The following is a 24136-nucleotide window of genomic DNA, read 5'->3' as shown; positions in this document are numbered from 1 at the left end:
AATCCATTTAACCTGTTAAATGCATAATTAAGGTTAGTGCTTGATTGCAAAGATCTCTTCCTCTTCTCCCATTTGCCAAAACCACGCTCTTGTTCACACAGCAGAGAAATAGGGCAGAGAATCCGGAGGAAGGGAAGGAAGCAGAGGCGAGAAACCGACCGAGGGAGGCCGGGGCGGGCTCTGTGCTTTTCTCAATGAATACCGAGGCCTCTGCAGATTTGCATAGGAGCCCACTTCATCGCGCCATTGGTTGGCGGGCGCGGGCGGGGCCGGGCAGCGGCGCAGAATTGGCGCGCGAGCCCCGCCCCCGCCGCGGCCCCGCCCCCTCCCCGCGCGCTTGCTGCTCCGCCAGCTGCAAGTGGCGGGCGCCCAGGCAGATGCGATCCAGCGGCTCTGGGGGCTGCAGCCGCGGTGGCAGCTGGCACCTCCCGCTGCCGCTGTCCCGGGGGTCTCGGGGTACCTAGACGCTTTTCGGCCGCCCTCTGGCTAGCCACCTGAAGCTGCGGGCGTTACTGATAGGTGAGAAGGGAGCAAGGTTGTGGGTTCTTCTGCCCTGAATGCACCCGCTTCGCTGCAGCGGCCGGAGCTGCTTTGGTGCCTGAGTGAACTCCGAGCAGCCAAGACATCGGCTGTAGCAAGGACATTGCAAACTTGCGCGGCAGCAGATCTTCCTCTGAGCAGCACGGAGGCTCGGTTTCACGCCCAGAAGTTCACCTGGCAGTGCGGAACGAAGACTTCTTGCAGCGGAGGTCGCTTGAGGAGGCGCTAGGAAGCAGCTCCTTCCCCTGATCCGCCCCCTCTCCACCCGGGGACAGGAGCGCAGAGGAGCCTAAAGGAACGCAGGAGGCAGCCAGGACAGCTTGAGTTCCAGTTCCCAGCCTGGAAAGTTGCGGAGGGTTGGAGGCTGCTAGGACAGCGGATAGACCCCAGCTCCGGCCGCGGGGGGCAGGAGAGGACAGTACCCAACTGCCACCTCCCTTCAACCGTAGTAGTTTCTGTCCTTCCCAAGAGCAGAGAGCTACAGACGCGGGCGCGGCACTTGGCGCGACCAGCAAGAGGCACGGGTCCAGCGGTTGAGCCCAGCGCGCTTCAGGGTCTCTGGACTCACTCCTTGACTTCCAGCTCCATTTTGCTTAGACCTCTGCTCTCCTCCTTGCAGCTGGGGAAAAGCAAGAGAATCGAGTGCACGCACAGCCTCCCCCCGCAACCCCCCCGAGATCAGGTGCAAGGAGCCTGTTCAGGACCAAGTACTGTTTGGAGCTCCTTCCTGTTAGGAGCAAGCAAAGGGCGAGGCTGGACCCGAGAGAGTGGAGACACTAATATAAACAGCCCTCTGGCGGGATGGGAGCCATGAGGCTTCTGTGCTTGCTGCTGCCGCTGCTTTCAACGGTAACCTTAGGCTCTGGGACTGCCACTGGCCAGCGCACGGGCTCGCCGGCTGCAGGGTCGCCACTGCAGCCGCGGGAGCCACTCAGCTACTCGCGCCTGCAGAGGAAGAGTCTGGCAGTGGACTTCGTGGTGCCCTCGCTCTTCCGTGTCTACGCCCGAGACCTGCTGCTGCTGCCGCCACCTGGGTCAGAGCCCAGGGTTGGCCGGCTGGAGGCGCGCGGCTCGCTGGCTCTCGACTGCGCCCCTCTGCTTAGGCTGCTGGGGCCGCTGCCCGGGGTCCTCTGGACAGCAGAGCCTAGCTCGGGGTCCCCAGCCGCGACCCCGACGCTGTCCAGGGTACTGAAGGGTGGCTCGGTGCGCAAGCTCCGGCGCGCCAAGCAGCTGGTCCTGGAACTGGGCGAGGAGGCGATCCTCGAGGGCTGTGTTGGGCCCCCAAATGAGGCGGCTGTGGGGCTGCTCCAATTCAACCTCAGCGAACTGTTCAGCTGGTGGATTCGCCACGGCGAAGGGCGGCTGAGGATCCGCCTGATGCCCGAGAAGAGGGCTTCGGAAGTGGGCAGAGAGGGAAGGCTGTCGGCGGCGATCCGTGCCTCCCAGCCCCGCCTTCTCTTCCAGATCTTCGGGACTGGTGAGCAGCTCCCACGAGAGAGTGCTGGGATTTACATTTGTAGTCACACGGATTTGCAACCACTACTAACTAACCTGTACCCCCATCGACTCTTCCTAAACCTCAGCCCTCTTTTCTCATCCCTAAACTTAGACTACATTTTCTTATTTGGTACTTGAACTTGGTCGCTCCATGAGCCTTCTTTCCTCTTTAGCAACCAAGTTGGGAGAAAAGTTTCTTTCTGTTGGCGAAATGCCTTCTTCTGCCCACTTACACATGATCCAAGCCAAAATCGAATGCCTGCCTTCCTGGACCCCAGGAATAGTTGAAATGGCCCTTTTATTTCTAAGTTCCAAATTAGTACTAGATCTCAAGACTGTTACTCTTTCTCCCTTCCCCCCTCGTTCCTTTTTTGTTTTGTTTAGTTTTTCTGCCACAGATTTGGGGAACTTAGTACAATTCCTCTTCATAGTGAATCCCACTTAACTGCACCGCCGCCTCCAATTCTGGCTTGCCCAGGGGTTGCCTCTTCCTTGTTCATTCATTCTACTCCCACCCCAGTCTGTTTTGCACTCTTAGAATTTTATTCTTCTCAGATGTCTTAGGAAAGTCTCAGAGGAACTAAGGAACAGGGACAGGAGGAAGTGTAAAGAGAGGGAGAAAAATTGTAAAGATTGTCTCACTTCAGGGGAGCCACTATGAAGCCAGGGAGAAATAACAGTTGGATTTCTTGCTCCCCTCTCCCCACCTCCTTCCCTCTTTCTCTTTTTTCCTCTGATTCTTAGCTTGAATGTCTGCAGCAGAAACTCTTGATGATCGTCTGGCAGGCCTGTTTCACTGCAGATCTCTCTGTTGGAGACGTGTGAAATGAGATTTCTGTTTCATTTACTTCCCCATTTCTTCCCATATTCATTGAGTTGGGGGTGTGTGTGCAGGCACTTACTTCTAACTCTTCCGATAGTATCCTTTGATGGGAAAACCAGGTGGTTTTGAATGGATGTTTCTCTTCTAAGACTGCTTGGGAAGGCTTCGTGAATAAAATATGCAATGTAAATGAATGAGAACAGCACAGAAGAGAAATCATGTTTTCAAAAAGCCTACACTGATTCCATTGAGCAAACCCAGCTTCTTTTCTATCATTCTCATCATCAGAAATAAATGAAGTTCTTATGCTTCACTGGTTACTAATGTCTAGTATTAATTGAATGGAAAGCATTGAAAAAGATTCATTGTAGAGTGACAAGTATCTCCCATGCTTGTCCCAACACACACACATACTCTCCCACACACTCACACAACAGAGATATTGAGAAGCTGAGGTTGTTTGGTGATTGCACAGAAAACATACTGGTATGGCTCCCCCAAGGAAAACAGAGTGTGGATGTCTATTTCAATACTGACATTCGTGACAGTGGCACCTAAAATGACCCTAATGATCAGTGTGGGCATTTATATAGTGCATAGTAAAATGCAGGGTCTGATGAGTTTAATAGTGCCTTCAGTGAACTGAGAGGGGAGACTGATACCATTGTCCCACTTAGGGTGGGTTTGTAAAGAACAGATGGACTTTAATGTCACTGTGGCTTTTGTGGTTTATATATGCAACATTTTCTTTTAGTGTTCAATGTTTTTGTAGTAGATGCAAAATGACTACTCCAGAAAGGCAAATTACCTTCTACTTTCATGTCTATTGTCATCTTAGAAACTTCCCTATCATCTCTTGCTAAATGACCATAGGCCCCAGTAGTGTGTATCAGCTGTTGTCACATGCTGGTGACAGGCAACCCCAAACTTGCTGAGTATAAACAGTCAGGTTGCAAGGAACTAGCAGTAGATGTCTCTGAGCGTTGTATCATGAAGTTGAAGAATATATTACCCCAGTGAAGCACAGCATAAGGAATTGAAGCTGCTGAGTAGGGGCCTTCTTATAGAAAGGAGCATCCTCTAAAAGCTCCTCTGCTACTGGAGGTAAGGAAGCAGTGAGCATCCCAGTCTTCCCTCAACAGTGCAGTCCATTTGGCAGTTAGACCAAGCCCTTATGCATCATTTGACACATCTAGCACTGCTGGTTTCAGAAAGAGCCAGGATTCTGCCATTAAAAGGCTAGAAATTTTGGCCAAGTATTTTTCAGCAGAATTGGGATCAAATGATTATTGATGAGATCAAATAAGACACTAAGTGTAACTGGATGAGCTCCCTGTGACCTCCAGAGAGACAGACAGTTATTGAAAAGCACTTCAGGCCTTGTGGTGATCACACTTGGAACAGGCTGATATCTCCTGTCTATGAGGACATATGTTGTCTGCAGTTAGCCAGCTAGCCATGCAGGACTAGCTTCTTGCCCTACCACCTCCCCTATTACAGAGCTTCCCGTGGATTAGATACACCCTGCTATATCATGTTCCATGTTTGGGGCACATATATCATTGTGATTCTATCCATTTTCTTATATGAAAATTCTGGCTTAGATTCTGCCACTTAGATTGATTTTGCCATTTATCATGTTTGGGGGAAATGACTTTATTCTTTTTATATAGGCTCTGATTTATAGAAAAGGCATTTGACTTTTTTGACATAGGATTTTCAATTATACAAAAGGAAAGTAGGCAAACCTCAGCATATTTCTTCCCGCTTCTGCTTAAGGGTCTGGTAATCTGGTCTAGAGGGTAACAATTGTGCTGATGGGGCTATTTGTGGAGAGAGAAAAAAGAGGGTATGGTTGTTCTGCCAAGCCTTGTGGCCAAGGGTTTGCAGCAGCAGCCCACTTGTCTCAGACTGAAGACAGTTTCCTAAACTTGAGCAGGACAATGGCTAGGAGTGTGACAAAAATGGAAAAGCATTCAGTTAAGACAAAGTCAAAATCTTTGTGTTGCTGTGGTTTAAGCTGTCTGAGAAGACAAAAGGATGTCTGAGAGGCTTTATATTAAATGACATGCTTATGTTATCTTTCTTTGTGGGTTACTGTGAATTCATAAATGGGACTGGGGTTTCAAAGTCTGTAGCAGTTCCTCAGGACACCCATTCACAGAGAAGGAGTAGAGAGGTACTTGCTGGGATTGTATGAATGGGGTCATGAATCATCCTGCCAGACCAAATCACATAAAATATGTCTTCCTGTTAGCAAATTGCCCACAGCTTTGGTTTATATAGGTCTATTGGTATTTTGAGATCTGCTTCTGCCATCCCCAGGCAGAGATGTAAAGAATGTTGTGGAATAGGGCCTGTTTCCTTATAACCCCCCCCCACCCACAGGCACACACTCCAGGAAAGAGGATATATGATGTGGGACTGTACATGTACTATGGAGAGACCTGAACACTTTAGAGTAGATGTATGCAACACAATGCAGCTGATCCTTGATCTCACATATTTGTCTATCCCTCCCATTTTATTTCTGGAAAGGGCAGAGAGAGAGTAAAGGAAGATTGAGAGGAAATTGGAGCTCCCAGAAGAGATATCAGTTATTGGAGGTGTACTGGGGGAGTTGGAATTAGTCCAGAGAAGAGCAGAGAGCTGATTTAAGAGTTGAAGGGACTGATTTATGATGAAAGATGAAAAGAATTAAGTATATATGGCTGAGCTAAGTGGTGATGAAGGGAAAGCCATGGTAACAATCTACAAATCTCTCTGAAGAGAGAGACTGGCAGTGAAGGAGAGGAGTTATTTAGTGTGGCCCATAGAAGTAATAGGATGAGACTTGCAGAAGGAAACTTCAGGTTAGATATCAAGGAACCTTATTTTCTGAAATTGATATTCCTCTGACTATGGAATTAAATTCCAAGGGAGCAGGGAGTCAGGTGAGATGTGGGCCAGACAAGCCACATCATTTAAAATTAATAAGTTCTATATTTTCAAATGTTGAGAAACCATAGAAAGAAGGAGGACTGAGAGGTGAATGGCAAGAAGAATCAGGGTCCTTTGGAATCTAATTTCTGAGAGCCTTTGGACATTGGCATTTCCAGGAGAAAGGAAAAGAATTGCATAAATATCTTGGGAAACACAAGAAGATTGTTAGTGAAAAAAAATTGAAATTACTGGGTTTATTCTTCCCTACTCTTAGATTAAACACAGTTTTTTTTTTCTGGGGTGTGGTATGTGGATCCAGTGGTGGGAGGCACACTTGCCAGAAGATTATATGTCTAAGATTCATCTATAGGTAGGGGTGTGTGTGTGTGTGTGTGTGTGTGTGTGTGTGTGTGTGTGTGTGTGATTCATTGGGCAGGGCAGAAGGTGACCATGGCATTAAGAAGATGAAGTCAGTTCTAGATTTGGTGGACTCCTACTGGCCACCTGAAAATTCTTTGAAATGTTTTCAATGACTGTTTGAAAGATGAAGTCCATCCATATCCTATTTAACATTTCACAAATTTACACAAAAGAGAGAAGATCCATTAGGGGTTTGTGCATGGGTGTGGGAAGAGAGTGTTGCCATTAATAAAAACAAACATCTTTATAAGAAAGTTGGTCTGCTGAAGGTCAGGAGGGATTGGCCTGTGGGTATGAGAAGAAGAGTGGGGAAGTTGGATCAGCAGCAGTTTCAGTGTCCTGCATGTTTTAGGATTACTGTCTGATAACCTCACTTCAGGGAATTTGACTGATCTGACTGGGAAAGAACATTTTGCCTTTCTATATAGCCACCTTTAATGTCCCATCCTAGTTGTATGGGACTTTACAATTTATAAAGAGCTTTCAAATTTATTATTTTTATTAATCCTACAGTAAGCAGAACAGGTATCTGCTTTAATTTTATAAATAGAGTAACTAGAATCAATCCAGATGTTTGATAACATTTTTTCAAGGTCATACAGATACAAAGAGGTAGACCTGAAAACTTTCCTATGTTGAGAGATTAGCAGATACCAGATATTGTGCTACGACCTGACTAGAACTGCACTTCTCCTTACCTTCAACTCAGGAAATCATTTCAAGATGCAAATCATGAACAACTAAGACATGTAAATAGATGACAAATCTGTACATTGTGCTTGCCGGAGTAGCCACAACTTGCAAAAGTTCCTTAAAATCTTTGAGACTCAGTTTCATTTTATAAAAGTGGGGATAGATAGTAATAGTTCCTAAGTGTTTCTAAATACATGTAGTAAGAGTTTAAGGTGTTGTAATGGAGATTAAATTAGACAATGTATGCAAATCCTTCGCCCAATGCCTGATGAGAATAAAGAGGTTTTTGACACAGCAGCAACACTCCGTATCTGGTCCGCAGCATATGCAGTCTACAATTGTAAGAGTACTATATGTATATGTATATGTATATGTATATGTATATGTATATGTATATGTATATGTATATGCGTGTATGTATATTTGAACGGTGCTACTGGAACTGTGTAATCCCTATGTGTGACCATGTGTGGTGACTTTGGCAATAGCAGTGATTCTGGGGTTTCCTATACAACTAATCTCTTACTCTTAAGAGATGCAAGGTAGGACCCTGGGAAGTGATAGAGTGACTATTGGGATAGTTTCTATTGGCTCACCATGGAAGCCTTCTTTTTCCCAGAATTGTGGAAGAGAAAGAGAATTGAGGTGTCATGTTTATTTCATTTCTACCAGCATGTACTGTTGTAGGTCTTTTAACCTTGGATTCAGTCCAAAGATTAAAGCAGCATATTTACAATCCATTTCTTTTTTCTACAGAAAGAATACATGCCTTAACTTTATGAAAGTGTGAAAGCTAATACTGAGGAAGAGCAAGATAGAAACACTATAGAACAGTAGTTTTCAGGTGGTAGATTTTTTTTAAAACTAAGAATGATCTGTCCAGTCCAAGTCCTGCTATGTCCAGAGAGGTGCTGGACCACTGTCCTGGTAACTCCTTTATTATTCAAGTTAGCTGAAATAGTTGTGCCCTTCCCTTTGGTTTCCAGCCTCACCATTCATTGTCAAATGGAGGGCATGGAGAGAGATGTAAAATACCAACTGGTTAATGGATATAAGCCCATTAAGAGCAGTTAAACTTTGAGATTTTTATGGAGACACATCACCCCAGGACTTGGGTGAGATGCTGCCTTAGGAAAGTTCCTCAACTGTAAAAAAGCTGTTAAGCATTCATGCAGCATGTCAGAGATAGTATTTAGTATTATTATTAACCATAGCTGAACCATTGCCTTCAAAATATGTATGCCGACATCCTTTATGTTTGGGAGTAGATTTAGAATGGGGCATATTAATGAAGATGATTGTAGCTGCAGAAGTCACATAGAAAGATTTGGGAATGAGAATAAGGCTATCAAGGAGTCCTGTGGATCCCTTTTTCCTTAAAGCCTTTGTGTTGCCTCTGGTATATGGGGTGGCAACTGCTTAATCTTGTGATGACCTGCCCTCTTTCCCGAGTCAAGGTCTGAGAACCAGTTAAAAGAGTCTTAGCCTGGTAATGAGGTGGTAAGAGGAGGGAGGTTCCCCCAGTACCATTTTTGGTGAGCTGGATTTCTCAGAACAACTTTTTCCCCTTCAGACACATTTTTGATGAATTTTCCAGCTGGCTGTTCTGAACTTGGGTCCTTTCCCAGGGAAATTCTATCCTATTCACTTGGTGATAAAGTGTACATGTTCCAGAAAGTGTGAGGTCTCAAAACAGGGCATTAGAGCTCCCTTGGGACAGATTCAACCAACCACTTGACTAATTAAATCTTTGTTCCTTGCCCCTTATCTTTCTGGCTTTCTGGTGCATGGAGAGGTGAACAGTTGGAATTCCTTAGAGTAAGGAAAAAGCTAGAGTAAGGTATGAAAAAAGCATGAACTCAGAGGACAAAGGAAATCTAGATAGGCTTAAGGAAATTAGGAAACTAGCTAAAGGAAATCAGGGCAATTTAAACCATCAACGATTCTTCTTTTCTTCCTACTTTTCTTTTATCCAATTTTCACTGGAATAGAATTCCATGAGTGTAGGCATGGACAGGACTCCTTTAAAAAACCTTTCCACAGTCTCAGCGCAGAGAATTAATGTTTTGTGGTGGAGAGAACTCTAGATTAGGAGCTAGAGGACCTGGATCCTATTATGGTATTTGTCTGTCATTAGCTTTGAAATCTTACACAACTCCTTTAAACCTGCTGATCCTCTAGGTCTTTGTTCCTGAAGGAAGGTCTCATGTGGTCTCAAGTACCACATGGAATTGTGAGCATTATATGAGGTGACTTATGTGGAAAGCTCCAGTTTTGATTATTACAAAATGAATATAAAAGGCAGTAGAAAAATGAAATATAATAGAAAGAGCTGAGATTCTGCTTTATCCATTCATGGTTTCACCAAGACTTCGGCATTAGGAGCAGCAGTACAAGGTCACAGAGGTTGAGGCAGGCTTGAGGTTCAGTCAACAGTCTACCATATTTGAGAAGGAGTGTGTGTCCTTTCCCCACAACTCCTAAAATGATGCCTTTGCATTGAAGTCATTTTCCCCAGTTCCAGACTCTTCTAGCTTTGAATCTATGTGATAGTGGTATACAAGAACCTTCCTTTAACAACAGAAAATGATTTTTTTTTAAATTGAGGGATGCTAAATAAAGTGCACTGAGAGTATTAATCTTGTGTACAGCTTGATGATAATTTACCTAGGAGGCATCCATAGCATCACCACCTAGATAAAGAAACAGAAAAATTCTAGCACCCAGAAAGTTCTCTCTAGTCTTTTTCTTATGTATATCCTTCCCACCTCTTCCCAGCATAACCATCGTTCTCATTCACAAGTCATCAATCAGTTGTGACTTTCTTGAACTTCATGTAGATGGAATCATATTATATGTCTTCTTTTGTGTCTAGTTTCTTTTACTGAATATGATTATTGTGAGAAATCATTCATGTTGTGATGTAAAATAGTATTCTTTCCTTTTTATTGCTGTATTATATTTCTTTGTATGAATATGTACCATTTGTTTATTCATTTTCCTCTTTTTTCTTTGTCTTACCAAGGAGTTGGATCTGTGGGAAAGTCAAAAGTAAAAGAATCTGTCCCAAAAAATGTGTAGAGCAGATCACATGCCTGGGATTGAAGCCCTGCTCTATCATTTATTGGACCAAGGCTATTTATTTTCTTTTCTCTATTCCTTAGTTTTTTTAATCTGTGAAATGGAAAAAAATAAAACCCACCTCCCAGGGTTGCTGTGAGAATTAAGTGGTTTGAAGCATGAGGAAGGTCCTGATACCAAGTCAGTGTTCAACAAATATAAGTTTCTTTCTCTAGCTCTTGATTGTATTTTTTCCCTTTGGAGTCAGAATGGATGCTTCAAAGACTCTTCCTGAAGCAAGGAAGGGAGCCTTTTAAAAGTGAGGTCATCAACCCACAGAGGGTAAAGCAGCAACCAAGCATTATATAAGTTACTTGCAACAATTTTTAATAAATAATTTTATTTACAAATAAATAACAATAAAAATTTTTTACTTAGTTTAAAAATCAACAAGTAAATAAATCATTCAATCAAGCAATCAATTTTTAAGACTCTTTGGTCTTAGAGTCAAGTCAGTTAAGAAAAAGGATGCTGTAGAGGGGGTGAAGAAAGTTAAAACAGAAATACAACTACATTTACAGAATGAGAGGGACTAAGAGACAAAAATGGCTGGGAAAGATAGAGACACAAATTGAGAGAGGAATGTAGAAGGTGCCATTCAGGAATATAGAAGCCAGGAATTACGTTCTAGACACTGAAATGCCTAGACAGAGAATAAGAACAAAACAGTGACAGAGAGTAAGGTAGGATGAGGATGGTAAGAAGGAGGAAGAGAACACTTGGTTATTTTCGTCCAGGAAGGATTCTGACGTGGTGTCAAAATCTGCACTCTAAATTTATGGTCAACATTATATAATGGATATGTGTAGCTTTATTGAATTATAACTCACATACAATAAAATGTTCCTATTTGAGCTGTACAGATTGTTTGTTCAATGCATACACTCATGTAACCAACACCCTAATTAGGGTAGAGTCACTTTTGTCAACTCCTGAAATGTCCTTCTTGACCTTTTACAATGAACTCCCTACATTTTTTGTTCCAGGAAACTACTGATTTAATTTCTGTCTTAATAGATTAGTTTTGTCTGGTCTAGAGGTTCATATAAATGGAATCATACAGCATATTCTCTTTTGGGTTTTTCTTCTTTCATTTAGAATAATGCTAATATTTATTTGTATTATTGTATATTAATAGTTTCTTGCTGAATAGTATTCCATTGTATGAAGGTCAAACAATTTGTTTATTCAAACATCATTTGAGGTACATTTCTAGTTTAAGGCTTTCATTAATAAAGCTGCAATAAACATTTTTTCATACAAGTGATTTTGTGGCTATACGTTGCAGGTCTATTACATCTAATGTAGATTTATTGAATCATATGGTAAGTTCACATTTAACTTTATAAAAAACTGCCAAATTGTTTTGAAAAGTGTCTTTATCACTTTATAGTTCTACCAGTAACATATGAGAGTTTTACTTGTTCTAGATATATATATATATATATATATTTTTTTTTTTTTTTCAGTACTAGGGCTTGAACTCAGGAGCTCATGCTTCCTAGGCAGGTGTTCTACCACTTGAGCCACACCTCCAGCCATTTGTTCTACATTCTTGAAGATTCTTGGTATTGTGAACATGTGGTATTGTGAACATATCTCATTCTGATTTTAATTTTCATTTCTTTTGTATTGAACATCTAATAGTGCATACTAAATCATCTCAAAAGTTAGTGGCTTAACATGATAGTTTATCTTTCATTGTAAGGAATTTGGCTGGGTGATTTTATGTGGAGTCTCTCATGAGATTGCAGAAAGATATCAGACATGATGCCATCATCTTAAAGCTAGACTGAGGCTTCAGGATCCACAAGGCAGCTTGCTCACAGGCTGGCTGGCCAACTTGTGCTGGCTATTAGTGGGAGGTCTCAGCGCTTCTCTAGCAGGTCTTTTCCACAGGGATGCTTGAACATTCTCACCATAATGTATCTGGCTTCCCTCAGAGTGAGCATCTACTGAGATTATCACATGGATTTCCATCTTTATTGTGTAAATGTGACAAATTTCATTGTTTGGTTTCAAATGTTGAATTAGCTTTCCATTGCCAGGATAAATCCCACATGATCATCACATATTATTCCTTTTACATATCACTTTCCTCTGTTATCTCTACTCTGCTATAATTATTTACTTTAGGTAAATTTTCAGTTTAAATTGTCCACTTTAAAAAGTAATTTCTATTTCTTTCCTGAGAACTATTTTTCCAGAGTTTTTACTTTTTATCTCCAGAAACATAATTATAGTTGTTTCTTTAAAGCCTTTGTGTGGTAACTCCAACATCTGGGTCACTTTATTATTGGGATCTGTTGAATATTCTTCCTCTTAAAACATGGTCACATTTTAGGAGGATATTGAGTAATTTTAGAATGCATCCTGGAAATGTTGAACTTTGTGTTGTTTGATCTGACACTTAGGCGTGGTTTGAACCTTGGTTTTGCTCTCAAAACTTTTTCTTTGAGTCTGTTTGCAGGGAGTGGGAGCCTTGGGCTAGTTCTGTTGTGGGGTACAGAGGGGACCACTCCAGGGGTTCTTGTCTTTGATGGGCTTAGTAATAAGCTCACGAGACACGGATAGTGCACACACAGATAGATTTATTAGAAAAAGAAAAGGCTACAGCTAGAGCAGTGCAGCAGAGCCTGGAAACCGGTGGCTCCCTGCTGAGGTGAAGGCTGAGGCTTTTATGGACACTTTAACTCTGGATTAGGGTAAGGGTTAGGTGGGTTCTTTCCATTGGTCTGTTTGCCCCTTATTGGGGGCGGGGAAACAACCTTGAGAGCATCCTATCTGTCAGCCCCATGGCAGATTTATGAGCCCATTTATCTCCTTCTCAGGGTGCAGGAATGCAGACTTGTAAGTCCTTCTCAGGGTGCAGGACTCATGGTGCTCTCCATGGGGGATGGGATACTGACTCACTCATCTGTCCCTAAGGTTCCCAGACCCAACAGTTCCTTTAAAGAATTAGCATATTTCTTTTTTCTTCTCTTTAAAGATTCTCTTTAAACCTGGAGTTTTGCCTGCCTCTGCTACTGCTACACAGTTCCTGTAGGTAAGGTTGCCTTTATGCTAAGCAGTGAGAGTATATAGAGAAAGAAAACAGGATGCTGTCTATCTTCTGTGGTCTGAAGGAGTCCCCTTACCCAGTCATCTGGACTATAAGATATGTTTTCTACCAAGGTTTCTGTTGGAGGTTTGGCAGTCACCTTGACTATGCTGACTCACCATCATGGGATGAGAGGAAAAAGAGGAGAAAAACAAAAAAGAAATGGAGATTTTTCTCTACATGTCTTGAACCATGAAGCCACCTTTCCCTGACTTTTAGGGCAGAAAGAATTTTTTTGGGTATTTAACTCTATGGCACCATTCCCACAGTTTTACTGGGTGCCTGCAGGGATGCAAGAGCAAAGACACAAAAGCAGAAAATGTTCCTCTTGGTGGGTTGCTTTTCTAGATTTTGACCCTCTTCATAAATATTTTTAGTTTTATTTACTTTTCAGAGTCCCTAGTACTTCCTTCCTTCCTTCTGTCCTTCCTTCCTTCCTTCCTCCCTTCCTCCCTTCCCCCCCCCCTTGTATTTTGTCCAGAGTTTTTTGGTTGTAAATATCAGGATAAATAGGATTTAGTGGGCTTATGTCATTTTAGCTACATATTCTTTTGTCAAATCAGAATTCCCATCAAGAATATTTTTCCTCTGTCTTTAATATTTAATATTATGCTATTCTTCTGCATTTAAATTCTCCTGGGTTTTGTTTGCTAAAAGTCTGTTTTGCTTTCATTTCTAATGAATATTCTTGCTGGATATACTTTTGGTTGATATTTAGCATGTAAATGATGTTAATGCTGTTCCATTGTTATTTGGTGTGCATTATTTTTGATGAGAAGTCAGAGATTATCTTCACCTAGGTTTCCTGTTTTGTCTTCTCTACCTCTCTGGTTTCTTTAGGATTTCCTCTTTATCATGGGATTTTAGCAATTTGATTAATGATGAGCCTCAATATTGTTTTCTTAGGTAGTTTTACTGCTTAGTATTTATTGACAGACTCTAAGTTCCATGAATTTATATTTGTCATCATATTTGGAAATTTTTCAAAAAGTTTTTTCTACTCTTGCTGCCTAGGAATCCAATTACCATTACATTATACTATAAAAAGTGTTCTTATACTTTATTAAGGATCTGCCTTTTATTCAAGTCTTCATTCTCTCTTTACTTGTTTGTATAGGTTTTATTGCTAGTCTTAGAGTTCACACTTTTTTTTCCAGTAGGGTTTAATTGGCTGATAAAGCAGTCCTTGTAATAAATGTTTACTTTAGATATTTATTTTTTCATCTCTAGAGTCTTTTTCTATTTTTTTCTCATTATTTTTGTTTCTCTCTAAGTCCTTGAGCATATTTATAATAGCTATTTTAAAAATTCCTTCTGCTAATAATATTATTTCTGTCAGTTTATGTTGGTTAGTTTTTCTCTTAGTTATAGGTTACATTTCCCTTCTTCTATTCATACCTGATAGTTTTGTTTTAGATTTTGTGTGTTTTGAATAGTGCATTGTTGAATGTGGGGATTTTGGCATTTTTCATTTAAAGACTGTTCAAGTTCGTTTGACAGTTTGCTTACTTGCCCTTCAATTTGATTCTTTCAAGTTTTGGTTATTGTCAATCTTTTTAGAAGGAGTTTATAGAACTCTCTACTTTGTGGTTAGTTCTGATCTACTCTTAAGGTTTGGCCCTTCTTAAGTCTCCACCAAATGCCTCAAGCCTCTTCACTCTGGTAATTAAGCACTTTAACATTTCCCAACTCTGTGTAAGCTGTGGAAGTTATTCAGCCTATGGTTCATGGTACATGTTCTTTTTTTGGTACCTGCTTTTTTTTCCGCTCAGACTATAGAATCTCATCTTATGAGTACACAACTTAGTACTCAGCCAAAGACTCAAGGGGACCCCTGTGTAACTTTATAGGATAATTTCTGTCTTCCTTCCTGTTCTTCAGTTTGCTCCCTGGAATTTAAGCTTCTTAATTCCAGTTTGGAAAGGCTAAAGAAGCCTTTCCAAACTCCAATCTCCGTTATCTCCAGCCAGTGAGACCACCATACTGGGTGCCTTCTTCCTGTGTCAGAGTCTGTTAAATAGCTCCAGGTAGAAAACCAGGGCAGTGCTAGAGTTTACTACATGCATTTTTTACTTTCTCAAGGATTACAGTCCTGTATTACTGATTATCTAATCACTAAAACCAAGTTTTAAAAATATACATTGTCCTTCTTATAGAAGAAGGGCTAGTCTGGTGCTAGTTTCTCCATCACATCTTGGAGTTTATATGATGAGCTTTAAGACCATAGTCAAGGCATTAGAGAGACAGAGAGAGGATTAAAAAAAATCCCCATTGACCTGTTTTCTGAGATACCACATATATCTGTATGGGAGGTATTTACCACAGAGAAAGGCGAGAGAATCCATTTTCATGGATGTCTATAAGTTTGGACTTTTTCCTTGGTTCAGTTTTTTTTTTAACCAAACATCTACCAAGTTGAATGAAGTACAATCTCTCCCTCTCAAAAGGAGTTTGCAAGTGAGTTGGGAAGAACGATAAAGCATGCTATAAATATCTCCAATTAAAGGCAGCCCTTGAATGCTAAACAAATGGTGCAAGTGGTTATAGAGATTTAGTGGAGGCTTGGAGAAGTTGATTTCTGCTGGGGTGATGAAGCACAGACTCATTCTGTCCTTCCAGATATTAAAACCATTCTGTTAAAGGTAATGAACTCTACTTGCTCCATGCATGGTAGGAGGAGTGATGTTCCTCCAAGACAGGAAATTATAGCTCTGGAATTTAGAAACAATAAGCTTATTGCATTTTGGAAAGGAGTCAGGTCAAAGGATATCTTCTGAGAATGATTAATTTCTTTTGAAACTGAGATAGAAGTTGAATTAGAAAAATACTCAAGAAGGAGGTGATTTGAGAATAGAGTTCTGGGGGGAATGCAGCTTTTTATTTGGGAAGAGAAGGGCAAAGAGCCTTCCATTATGGGGCAGTAGCACAATATGATGCCCAGAAGAGGAACAATTGGTTAGAAAGAGGAAGAGAAGGGAAAGAGCAGACAGACAGAGATAGAGAGTCAAGCAGGCAGGCTAGCAAAGTGTGTGTGTGTGTGTGTGTGTGTGTGTGTGTGTGTGTGTGTGTGTGTAAGAAAGTAGAATTCGCCAGAGCAGAGAGGTCTAAAGAATATTCAGGGTTCTGGGGATGAGTATTGGGTCAGATACTATGAATTAGATGTAGGACTGGGTTATTTAGTCTGGAATTTATATTTACTGCAAAAGAAAATATATAGGTCTTAAGTTGGGAAGATGCATGTTGATTGCATGTTGACTACAGATTCTTCAGGAAATAAATTTACATAGTGGGTCTCAAGACCTAGTGCACAGAGAGAGCTGGTATTGGATTGGAGCACAGAGAAGCTGTTGCTCTGCCTCAAGAGTGAAGAAATTGTAGTAGCGCCAAGAGATTCCCAGAGATATGGAAAACACAAGGAAGGACTCCAAGTCTAAGATTTGACCTGGGGACCTTGAAGACTTGTGGTATTGCTGATAATCAAGAGAACTGGGAGGAATATGTGGTTTGAAGAGCTGTAGTTGACATTGTGGCAATTATAATGCAGCATCCATTGGAACATGAAATTATTTGGTATGCACTTAAATATACAGGATGGAAGTTAAGACGAGTGAGAGAGGTCAAGGCTGATATGAACATGGGAGTTATTTACATGGACTTGGTGATTTAATTCTTGAAAGCAGTTGAGTTTTCCTGAGGAAGGAGAGAGAGAAATGAGTGTCACACCCTTAGAAATAGGGAAGTTCGTAATTAGATAGTGGAATGGAGTCAACGCCATCACCAGAAAGAACATTTTTACAAAAGAGGCCTTTGGATCATGAGGGTCAGGAAAGCAGGTGCTTCAGATAGAGTGGAAAGGTCACTGTGTTTGGCAAAGAGCAATTCACTAAGCTGCCTATGGAGAGCAGGCACAAGTAGATGGAAATTTAGAGAGAGTGCTGAAGACATGGAAGCAAAATATGCTGAGTACTCATTCAAGGAGTCTATCTGTAAAAGGAAGAAGAGAAAATGAAATATTGGTGATGTTAAAGGTCTCAGCAGAATGAAGAAAAGATTTATTAGGAGTAGATGAAACTTGTTAATGTTGAAAATCAGGAGGGAAAGAGCTAAAGAGAGATTTCAGGTATCAGAAAAAAGTGGTTAAGTTTGTAACAAAACCATTCAACTTGGGCATTACAGATTTTTTTTGTGTGATAGTGTCTTCCTTTTTTTTTTTCCCAGCTTTCATCCAGTTTAATTATTCTCTATAGGCAGTCTCCCCTTTTCCTTTCAATGTCTACATCTGGGGTGGACAGCTTCCATAGCTCTGCCCTTGGTTTGTACAGGAGGATCAATGGCCATCCTTGAGAAGAGTAAAATGGAAGGAATTGGTGTGAGAACTTGGTACTGAAGATGAAACTCTCTGTTCTTTTCCTTTTCAGTCTTGCTTGAGGTTGGACCAGTATTCCATAGAGTATACCAGGAATATTGCTTGTTTACGGCTGTTAATAAACAGAAGAGCTGGTTAATGACTGGGAGGGATCAGCTGGATCATGTTGCAAGGTTGTTTACAGAAGTTTGGCATGTGATTAATACAGGGCACCCAAAGTAATAAAAACTGTTTGGAAATGCATAAGTTTGAATGGCTTTCAATGTTCTCCTGTCTACTAAAAGCCAAAGTTAATTTTGAGTCAAGGTATAATCCCAAATCACAGAAAAGTCAAATTCATCTTTTAAAAGTGAATATGTTCATTTAGCCCCACCTCATGATATACCTTTATTTTATTTTATTTTTTTATTATTTTATTATTCATATGTGCATACAAGGCTTGGGTCATTTCTCCCCCCTGCCCCAACCCCCTCCCTTACCACCCACTCCCCCCTTCCTCTCCCCCCCACCCTCTCAATAGCCAGCAGAAACTATTTTGCCCTTATTTCTAATTTTGTTCTAGAGAGAGTATAAGTAATAATAGGAAGGAACAAGGGTTTTTGCTGGTTGAGATAAGGATAGCTATACAGGGAGTTGACTCACATTAATTTCCTGTGCGTGTGTGTTACCTTCTAGGTTAATTCTTTTTGATCTAACCTTTTCTCTAGTTCCTGGTCCCCTTTTCCTATTGGCCTCAGTTGCTTTTAAGGTATCTGCTTTAGTTTCTCTGCGTTGAGGGCAACAAATGCTAGCTAATTTTTTAGGTGTCTTACCTATCCTCACCCCTCCCTTGTGTGCTCTCGCTTTTATCATGTGCTCAAAGTCCAGTCCCCTTGTGTGTTTGCCCTTGATCTAATGTCCGATAGTGTCTTCCTTTTTTTTTTCTTTTATTATTCATATGTGCATACAAGGCTCGGTTCATTTCTCCCCGATAGTGTCTTCCTATGTACCCTCCAGCTCAAGATCCTCCTGCCTCTGTCTCCTGAGTGCTGGGATTACAAGTGTGCACCACCATGCCTGGCTTATTGCAGACTGTTACACAGCCCTTAGATGCCATTCCATCCAGGCCCCCATCTGCTTCTGGAGTCTCTTAAAATTGAGTTCTTCCCTCATTAAAATTTTTATGGGGATGCAGCAATCACTATTTTATGAGGCTTCCCTGTGCCTATTGGACAGATATCTTGGGAAAATATTTAGTTGTGGCCAAATTCTACTCCTTTGTAAATTAAGCTACTGTAGAACATTTTTAAACAGATTATTTAATTTAATCTTTACTATCACATGGTACGTTTGATTTTAGTATTATTTCCATTTTTCAGATGAGAAAACTAAGGCTCAGAGCAGTATGACCAATGTCATAGTAAGTAAATGATGGGGTATTTGAATCTCAGCCTGTTTAACTCCACCTATAATCTCTGTCTTACTGCTGCCACTGTGATAATAGTTCTGCCTGTGTTGTCCTCACTCCAACACGAGTGCCCACCAAAGGTCTGAAGTTACTTGTTCCACATACCCTGGCTATTTTCCTTTGTCACCTTCTTTTCTCCCTCTCTTCTTTCTTTCTTCCTTTCTTCCTTCTTTCTTTCTTTCCTTCCTTCTTTCTTTCTTATAAATTGCTAATTCAAGAGACACTGTGCTAGGTGCTGCACAGTGAGCAATGAACAGAGCAGGCATGGGCTTTGCCCTTATGGGGTTTAGACTGGTAAGGGACACATTGAATATGCAAACTAATAAATTGAGATATGGTGGTGAGTGATGTGAAGGAAGCAGACTTTTCTAGTATCCCCTGTCACTCTTCATGGGTTTTAGAGCTTGCTGTGCCTGTGTCTTTCTTCCTGACACCCTCTCCTCCAAAAGTGTGGCACTCAGATGAGTACAGGATGCCCCACATGGGATCTGACTCCCTGCACATGGTGAGGGTGTTGAACTGGGAGACCTTGTGTCATGCAGCATACAGGTAGGCATGAGCAGAAGCACAGACAGGAGAACTGAAGAAAAATAACACAACTCTGTCTCTGAGACAAAAAGATGAATATACAGAGAGCCATGCAGAGACAAAGGATGGGAGCCCATGAGTGGGGCCAGACAGTCTCAATCTGTTTCATGAAGTATGACCAGAGGTCATGCTAAATAGATCATGAAGCCATGCGTTCCCTTCCTTTCACAGATCCTGCCTTCCCTTCATGCTCCAGCCCCCTGGCAATCACACATCTGCTTGACAAATACAGCTAAGGGGGGAAGCATAAAGGCTTATTAAATACGCCTCTGTCACTGTGGGCAGCTAAGGTAAGAAATGTGCTACAGGGAAGGCTTCTCTCCCTCCCTCCCTCCATTCTGCTCTTCCTCCTTCACCTTATTTCTTGCTCCCTCACTCTCTCTCTTTCCCTTTCTTATTTCTTTTCTTCCCTTCCACTCTCCCCTTCTTCCTTCCTTCCTTCTTTCTATTAATCTCAAACTATAATTTGGAAAATTCTGGATGGAAAAAAATGTCATGAAGCACAAATACAGATTTGAAACATCTGACCTTTTTTCTCTTCAGAACAATAAATGTCAAATATCTTAAAATGACAACCATGTTGGCTAGAGATTATTTATGTGCTTAAATATTTAGGCAAGAAACATAATTTACACTTAAGCTTAGGTTACATAAATATTCTGACCTATGTGAATCATAAGTACTTTTAAGGAACTATCACAAGGAGTGATGTTTACATTGCAGAAAACAGAAAATGTGCAAAATCAGAATAGACTAGAAGTGGCAGATGATCCTTGATAGGTAATGAGAACATTTGATAACGTCAAGAAAGTACTTTGAAGCACAAAACTGTGTGCATTTTTCATATGTGAGTGTTATGGTAGGATGGCATACAGAGAAAGGCTCATCAATATGTCCTCTCTTCTGATTAAATACAAAGTATTTTATAGGTGCATGTTTACTTGTATTATTTATCTTCATTTTTCTAAGGATATTTTATTGTTAAAACAGAAGGAGGGAGAATTATCTTGCTCCAGCTGTGTAAATCCTGATAGAAGTCTAATCCTCCAGCCCAGAGTATAATTCTCTACTCAACGTCATAGTCAATTATCATCAGAAGCAGTAGCATCCATTTCAGAAAGGCTCTGAAAGGTGGAGTGTTTTTTTTTAATAATTATGAACATTAGTTAACCCATATACTTCTGAAAAGAAAAAGTCTCACATTGTTTTAAAACAGAATCTAGAGTTAGTTCTGGACTAGATACCCTGCTCCAGAATTTACTAGTTAAAAGTTTCTGCCCTTGACATTCTCAATTATAAAATCGAGCTCATTGTAATACTTTCTGGTTAGTGATTTTAGGAGGAGTGAGATAATTTTAAAAAAGAATTTAGTACAACACTTGGTACATTGTTAGGGCACTGAAAATTTTATCTGTGATTTTCTACCTTCCTATTGTTATTTTTATTAATAGAAGAGTTTCCCTTCATTATCTTTGTGGCTTCCTTTCCATATTAGCTTTGCTAGAATCTAACCATTGTTATAATTAGCAATTATTTTACAAAAAATACCTAGTAAGGGGTCCTAAAGAAATCTTTAGCTATCATGGACTAGAGCAGCTTTTTTGCTCAAAGAGTTAAAGTTGTCAGATACTCAATTCAATCCCACTGCATGACCTAAGGATTCCATATAGAAGCAGCAACTCATTCATTCATTCATTCATTCATGTGGAATTTAAATCATGAAGGGTATTTCTAACCTCTTAAGATATTTATTATATAATATTTTATTTTCATAGCAGAGAAACCCCTTATTTTAATGATTATCATGAAGTTTGAGAAATTGTGACACAAGTTGAAGCAGCAGAAGGAGAGGAGAGAGTTCCAGATCAGGAATCATGGGATTAGATTTTCATTGTAAAAGTGCCAAGCTGTATAGTTGGAACCTGGAAAAATCACCTAAACTTCCTGAGTCTTGGTTTCTGTCCTGTCGAATAAGTGAGTTCTAATCTCTATCCTTTTCATATTAATTGTCTGTGTTTCTAACCTATTTCCTGGGCAGATGTTGAAGCATTACTAGGAAGATATTATCCAGGATTGTTTCTAAAAACAGTTGGAAAGTCATTTCAAATTTCACAGGGCAGTGTTGAGAAATGATAAACTTCTCTGATTCCTATGTAATTGGTAAATAACAATATATGATAAGCACTGTTTACTTCTAACTACTAATATATTTTAGAGGCTATGATAAGAGTAAAGAGATTTACTTTCATTTCTATCCCAAAGAAAGACCTAATTTATTTTGGTGGTTTTCTGGATGTATAGTAAGCACCTAAGCTACTGTAATGGTTTTCTGCTGTAATCATTACAGCTAGTCAGACAATGATTACGTGGATAGAGGCAATTTTTCAGTTAATTAATTGGTAAATTGGTATGGATTGGCTAATCAACAAGTATCTGTGTACCTCCATATATATGTATATACATAAAAACTGTATTTCGTCTTCCTTACTTGGGCAAAGTTTGTGCTAGTGTTAGAACTGAGGGGTAAGGAAGTACTTGATTCATGTGTCTCGGTATGAGGCATGCAGGAGGTGCTCAGTGAATATTTGCTAAATCAATGAAGGAAGAAATAAAGAATGAATGAGGATGTAAACATGGCATATGCAAAGGGCTACTTGAGCAAGTCCTTTCCTTCTTTAATAATCCATGCCACAGTGAACCCAGTATGTGTCTTATGAATTTACTTGCTCAGTTCTTAATGGCTCATTGACTCTTTCCTTAGCTGCAATTCTCCATTCAACAAATAATCATCAAACCTTCTGGTTTTTTAGGACTTTAAGTTCTGTGCCTGTCAGTTTTATCATTGCTTTGAACAAATACCTGAGAAAGCCAACTTAAATGGAGGGAAGATTAACTTTAAGCTCGCAGTTTTAGAGGTTTTAGGCCATATTCCTAGGCTCTGTTGATTCTGGGTTCATGAAAAGGCAGAACATTGTGGCAGTAGGAGCAAGCCTCAGAAGGTATTCACCTCATGGTGACAGGAAGGGAAGAGAGAGAGAAGTGGGGGGAGAGGGAGAGAGAGAGGGGGAGAGAGAGGAACCAGGTATCATTTTCAAAGACATGCTTCCAGTTACCTACTTCCTTCAGGTAGGCCCCACCTCCCAAAATAGCAACACTAGTTGGGGACCAAGCATTCAACACAAAAGCCTATGGGAGACATTTCATATTCAAGTCCGAACAAGTTCTATAGAGCAAAAACAACAAATGACAGTAATAAAATTTGTTCCCTGACTTTAAAAGAATTTCCAGTCTAGTAAGGAAGACCAAAAACATGAGATTTGAAATCAGAAGTTAGGGGTTCAAGACTTAACACAATCATCAGTTAGTTTCATGATCTTTATTTAAACTCCATGAGTCCTAGTGAAATATAAGGGATGACACCAACCCTACAGGGTTGTTGAGAGAATCAAATAAGATTACATATGCAAGACAGTATACTGTAAAATAGAAGGCACTGTAAGCATTGTACCAACTATCTAATTAAAATTAATACAACATGGTGTGGACTAAAAAGCTAATTGACTTGAGGTGAAGAATAGTGAGTGGTGAGTACAGGTTTCTGGAGAGAGCTGAGTCTTGTTAGGTCCTGGAGAACGAGTAGAGTTTGGATAATTGGGATGAAGGAATGGCATTCTAGGTGGGGATTATGGAGCACAGAGCACAGTGTGGGTGTTGGGTGGTGGTGGTCAATCTAGTTTGAATGGATCATCTAGTCTCCTTGGAGTACCTAAAATGAGCCTTTTGCTCTGCTGGGCCCTCTGTGTGAAGAGGTTTTGTATTAATGCTCTCAGGTGGCAGAATGACGTGAGGACCTCGGAGAACAAGCAGGGGATGGTTTAACCTTCTCTCAGCGGAAAATAGGCTGCCCCAGAGATCTGATATGAATAGCATCTTAGTAAGATGGAACTGGTAATGGTGTGTGGTTTGAATTAGTATGTACAAACCAGATCAGGCTTCTGGAGTTGGTGTGGGAAGGCGTGGAAAGGAGTGAATTAAGTGGGATGGCAGAGAAAAGAATGACTCTAGGAAAACTTCACAGGCCTTGGTGTCCGAGGCAGAAGAAAGGGAAATCTAAGTTTTTCTAGACTTTTCTGCCAGCAAGATGAGAATAATGATGATTCAATTGGTAAGAAATGAGAATCTCAGAAGAAAAGAAATTTGGGAGGATGAATTGAGTTCCTTTTGCTGGTGAGGAGTTGAGATGCTAGTCTGGCTCCAGGCAGCCACATTCTGCAGGCAATTGGAAATGCAGGACTATGTGGGAAATGTAAGAAGTCAGGGTGAGGCGTGGGGATTTGGGAATCATCAGCACAGAGACTTCGCATAAATTATGCACTTTGCTTAGAACTTAATTTCATGTTTTTTAGAAGATAAGAGAAATGAAAAGCTTGCTGAATTATGGATTATGCAACTGTATTAAAAGTAATTCTCTCCTTCCCCCTCCCCTCTGTCTCCCTGGTGAATTTTGTGTTCTGTTCTTCCCTCTGATCCACTCCCTCTTCTCTTTGTAAACTTAGGGACACCATAACCTCTACTTCTGTCAGATCAGAAGGTTGTCAGTGAAGGGATTTGGTGATCAGG

The 24136-nt window shown here is 40.8% G+C and overlaps 1 protein-coding gene across 1 annotated transcript in view; it reads left to right on the top strand.

The window, feature by feature from the left end:
- Positions 1 to 376: 376 nt before the first annotated feature.
- The window catches only part of Alk (ALK receptor tyrosine kinase), a 689643-nt gene continuing 665883 nt past the window's right edge, over positions 377 to 24136 (top strand). The window contains exon 1 of the mRNA XM_074049423.1: positions 377 to 2017. Coding sequence (XP_073905524.1) covers positions 1342 to 2017 — 676 coding nt within the window. The 5' untranslated portion in view covers positions 377 to 1341. The remainder of the gene's footprint in view (positions 2018 to 24136) is intronic.

Source organism: Castor canadensis, chromosome 12, assembly GCF_047511655.1.
Source record: "Castor canadensis chromosome 12, mCasCan1.hap1v2, whole genome shotgun sequence".
NCBI lineage: Eukaryota > Metazoa > Chordata > Mammalia > Rodentia > Castoridae > Castor > Castor canadensis.
The sequence above is the reverse complement of the archived record's forward strand: the minus strand, read 5'-3'. Positions and strand labels throughout refer to the sequence as shown.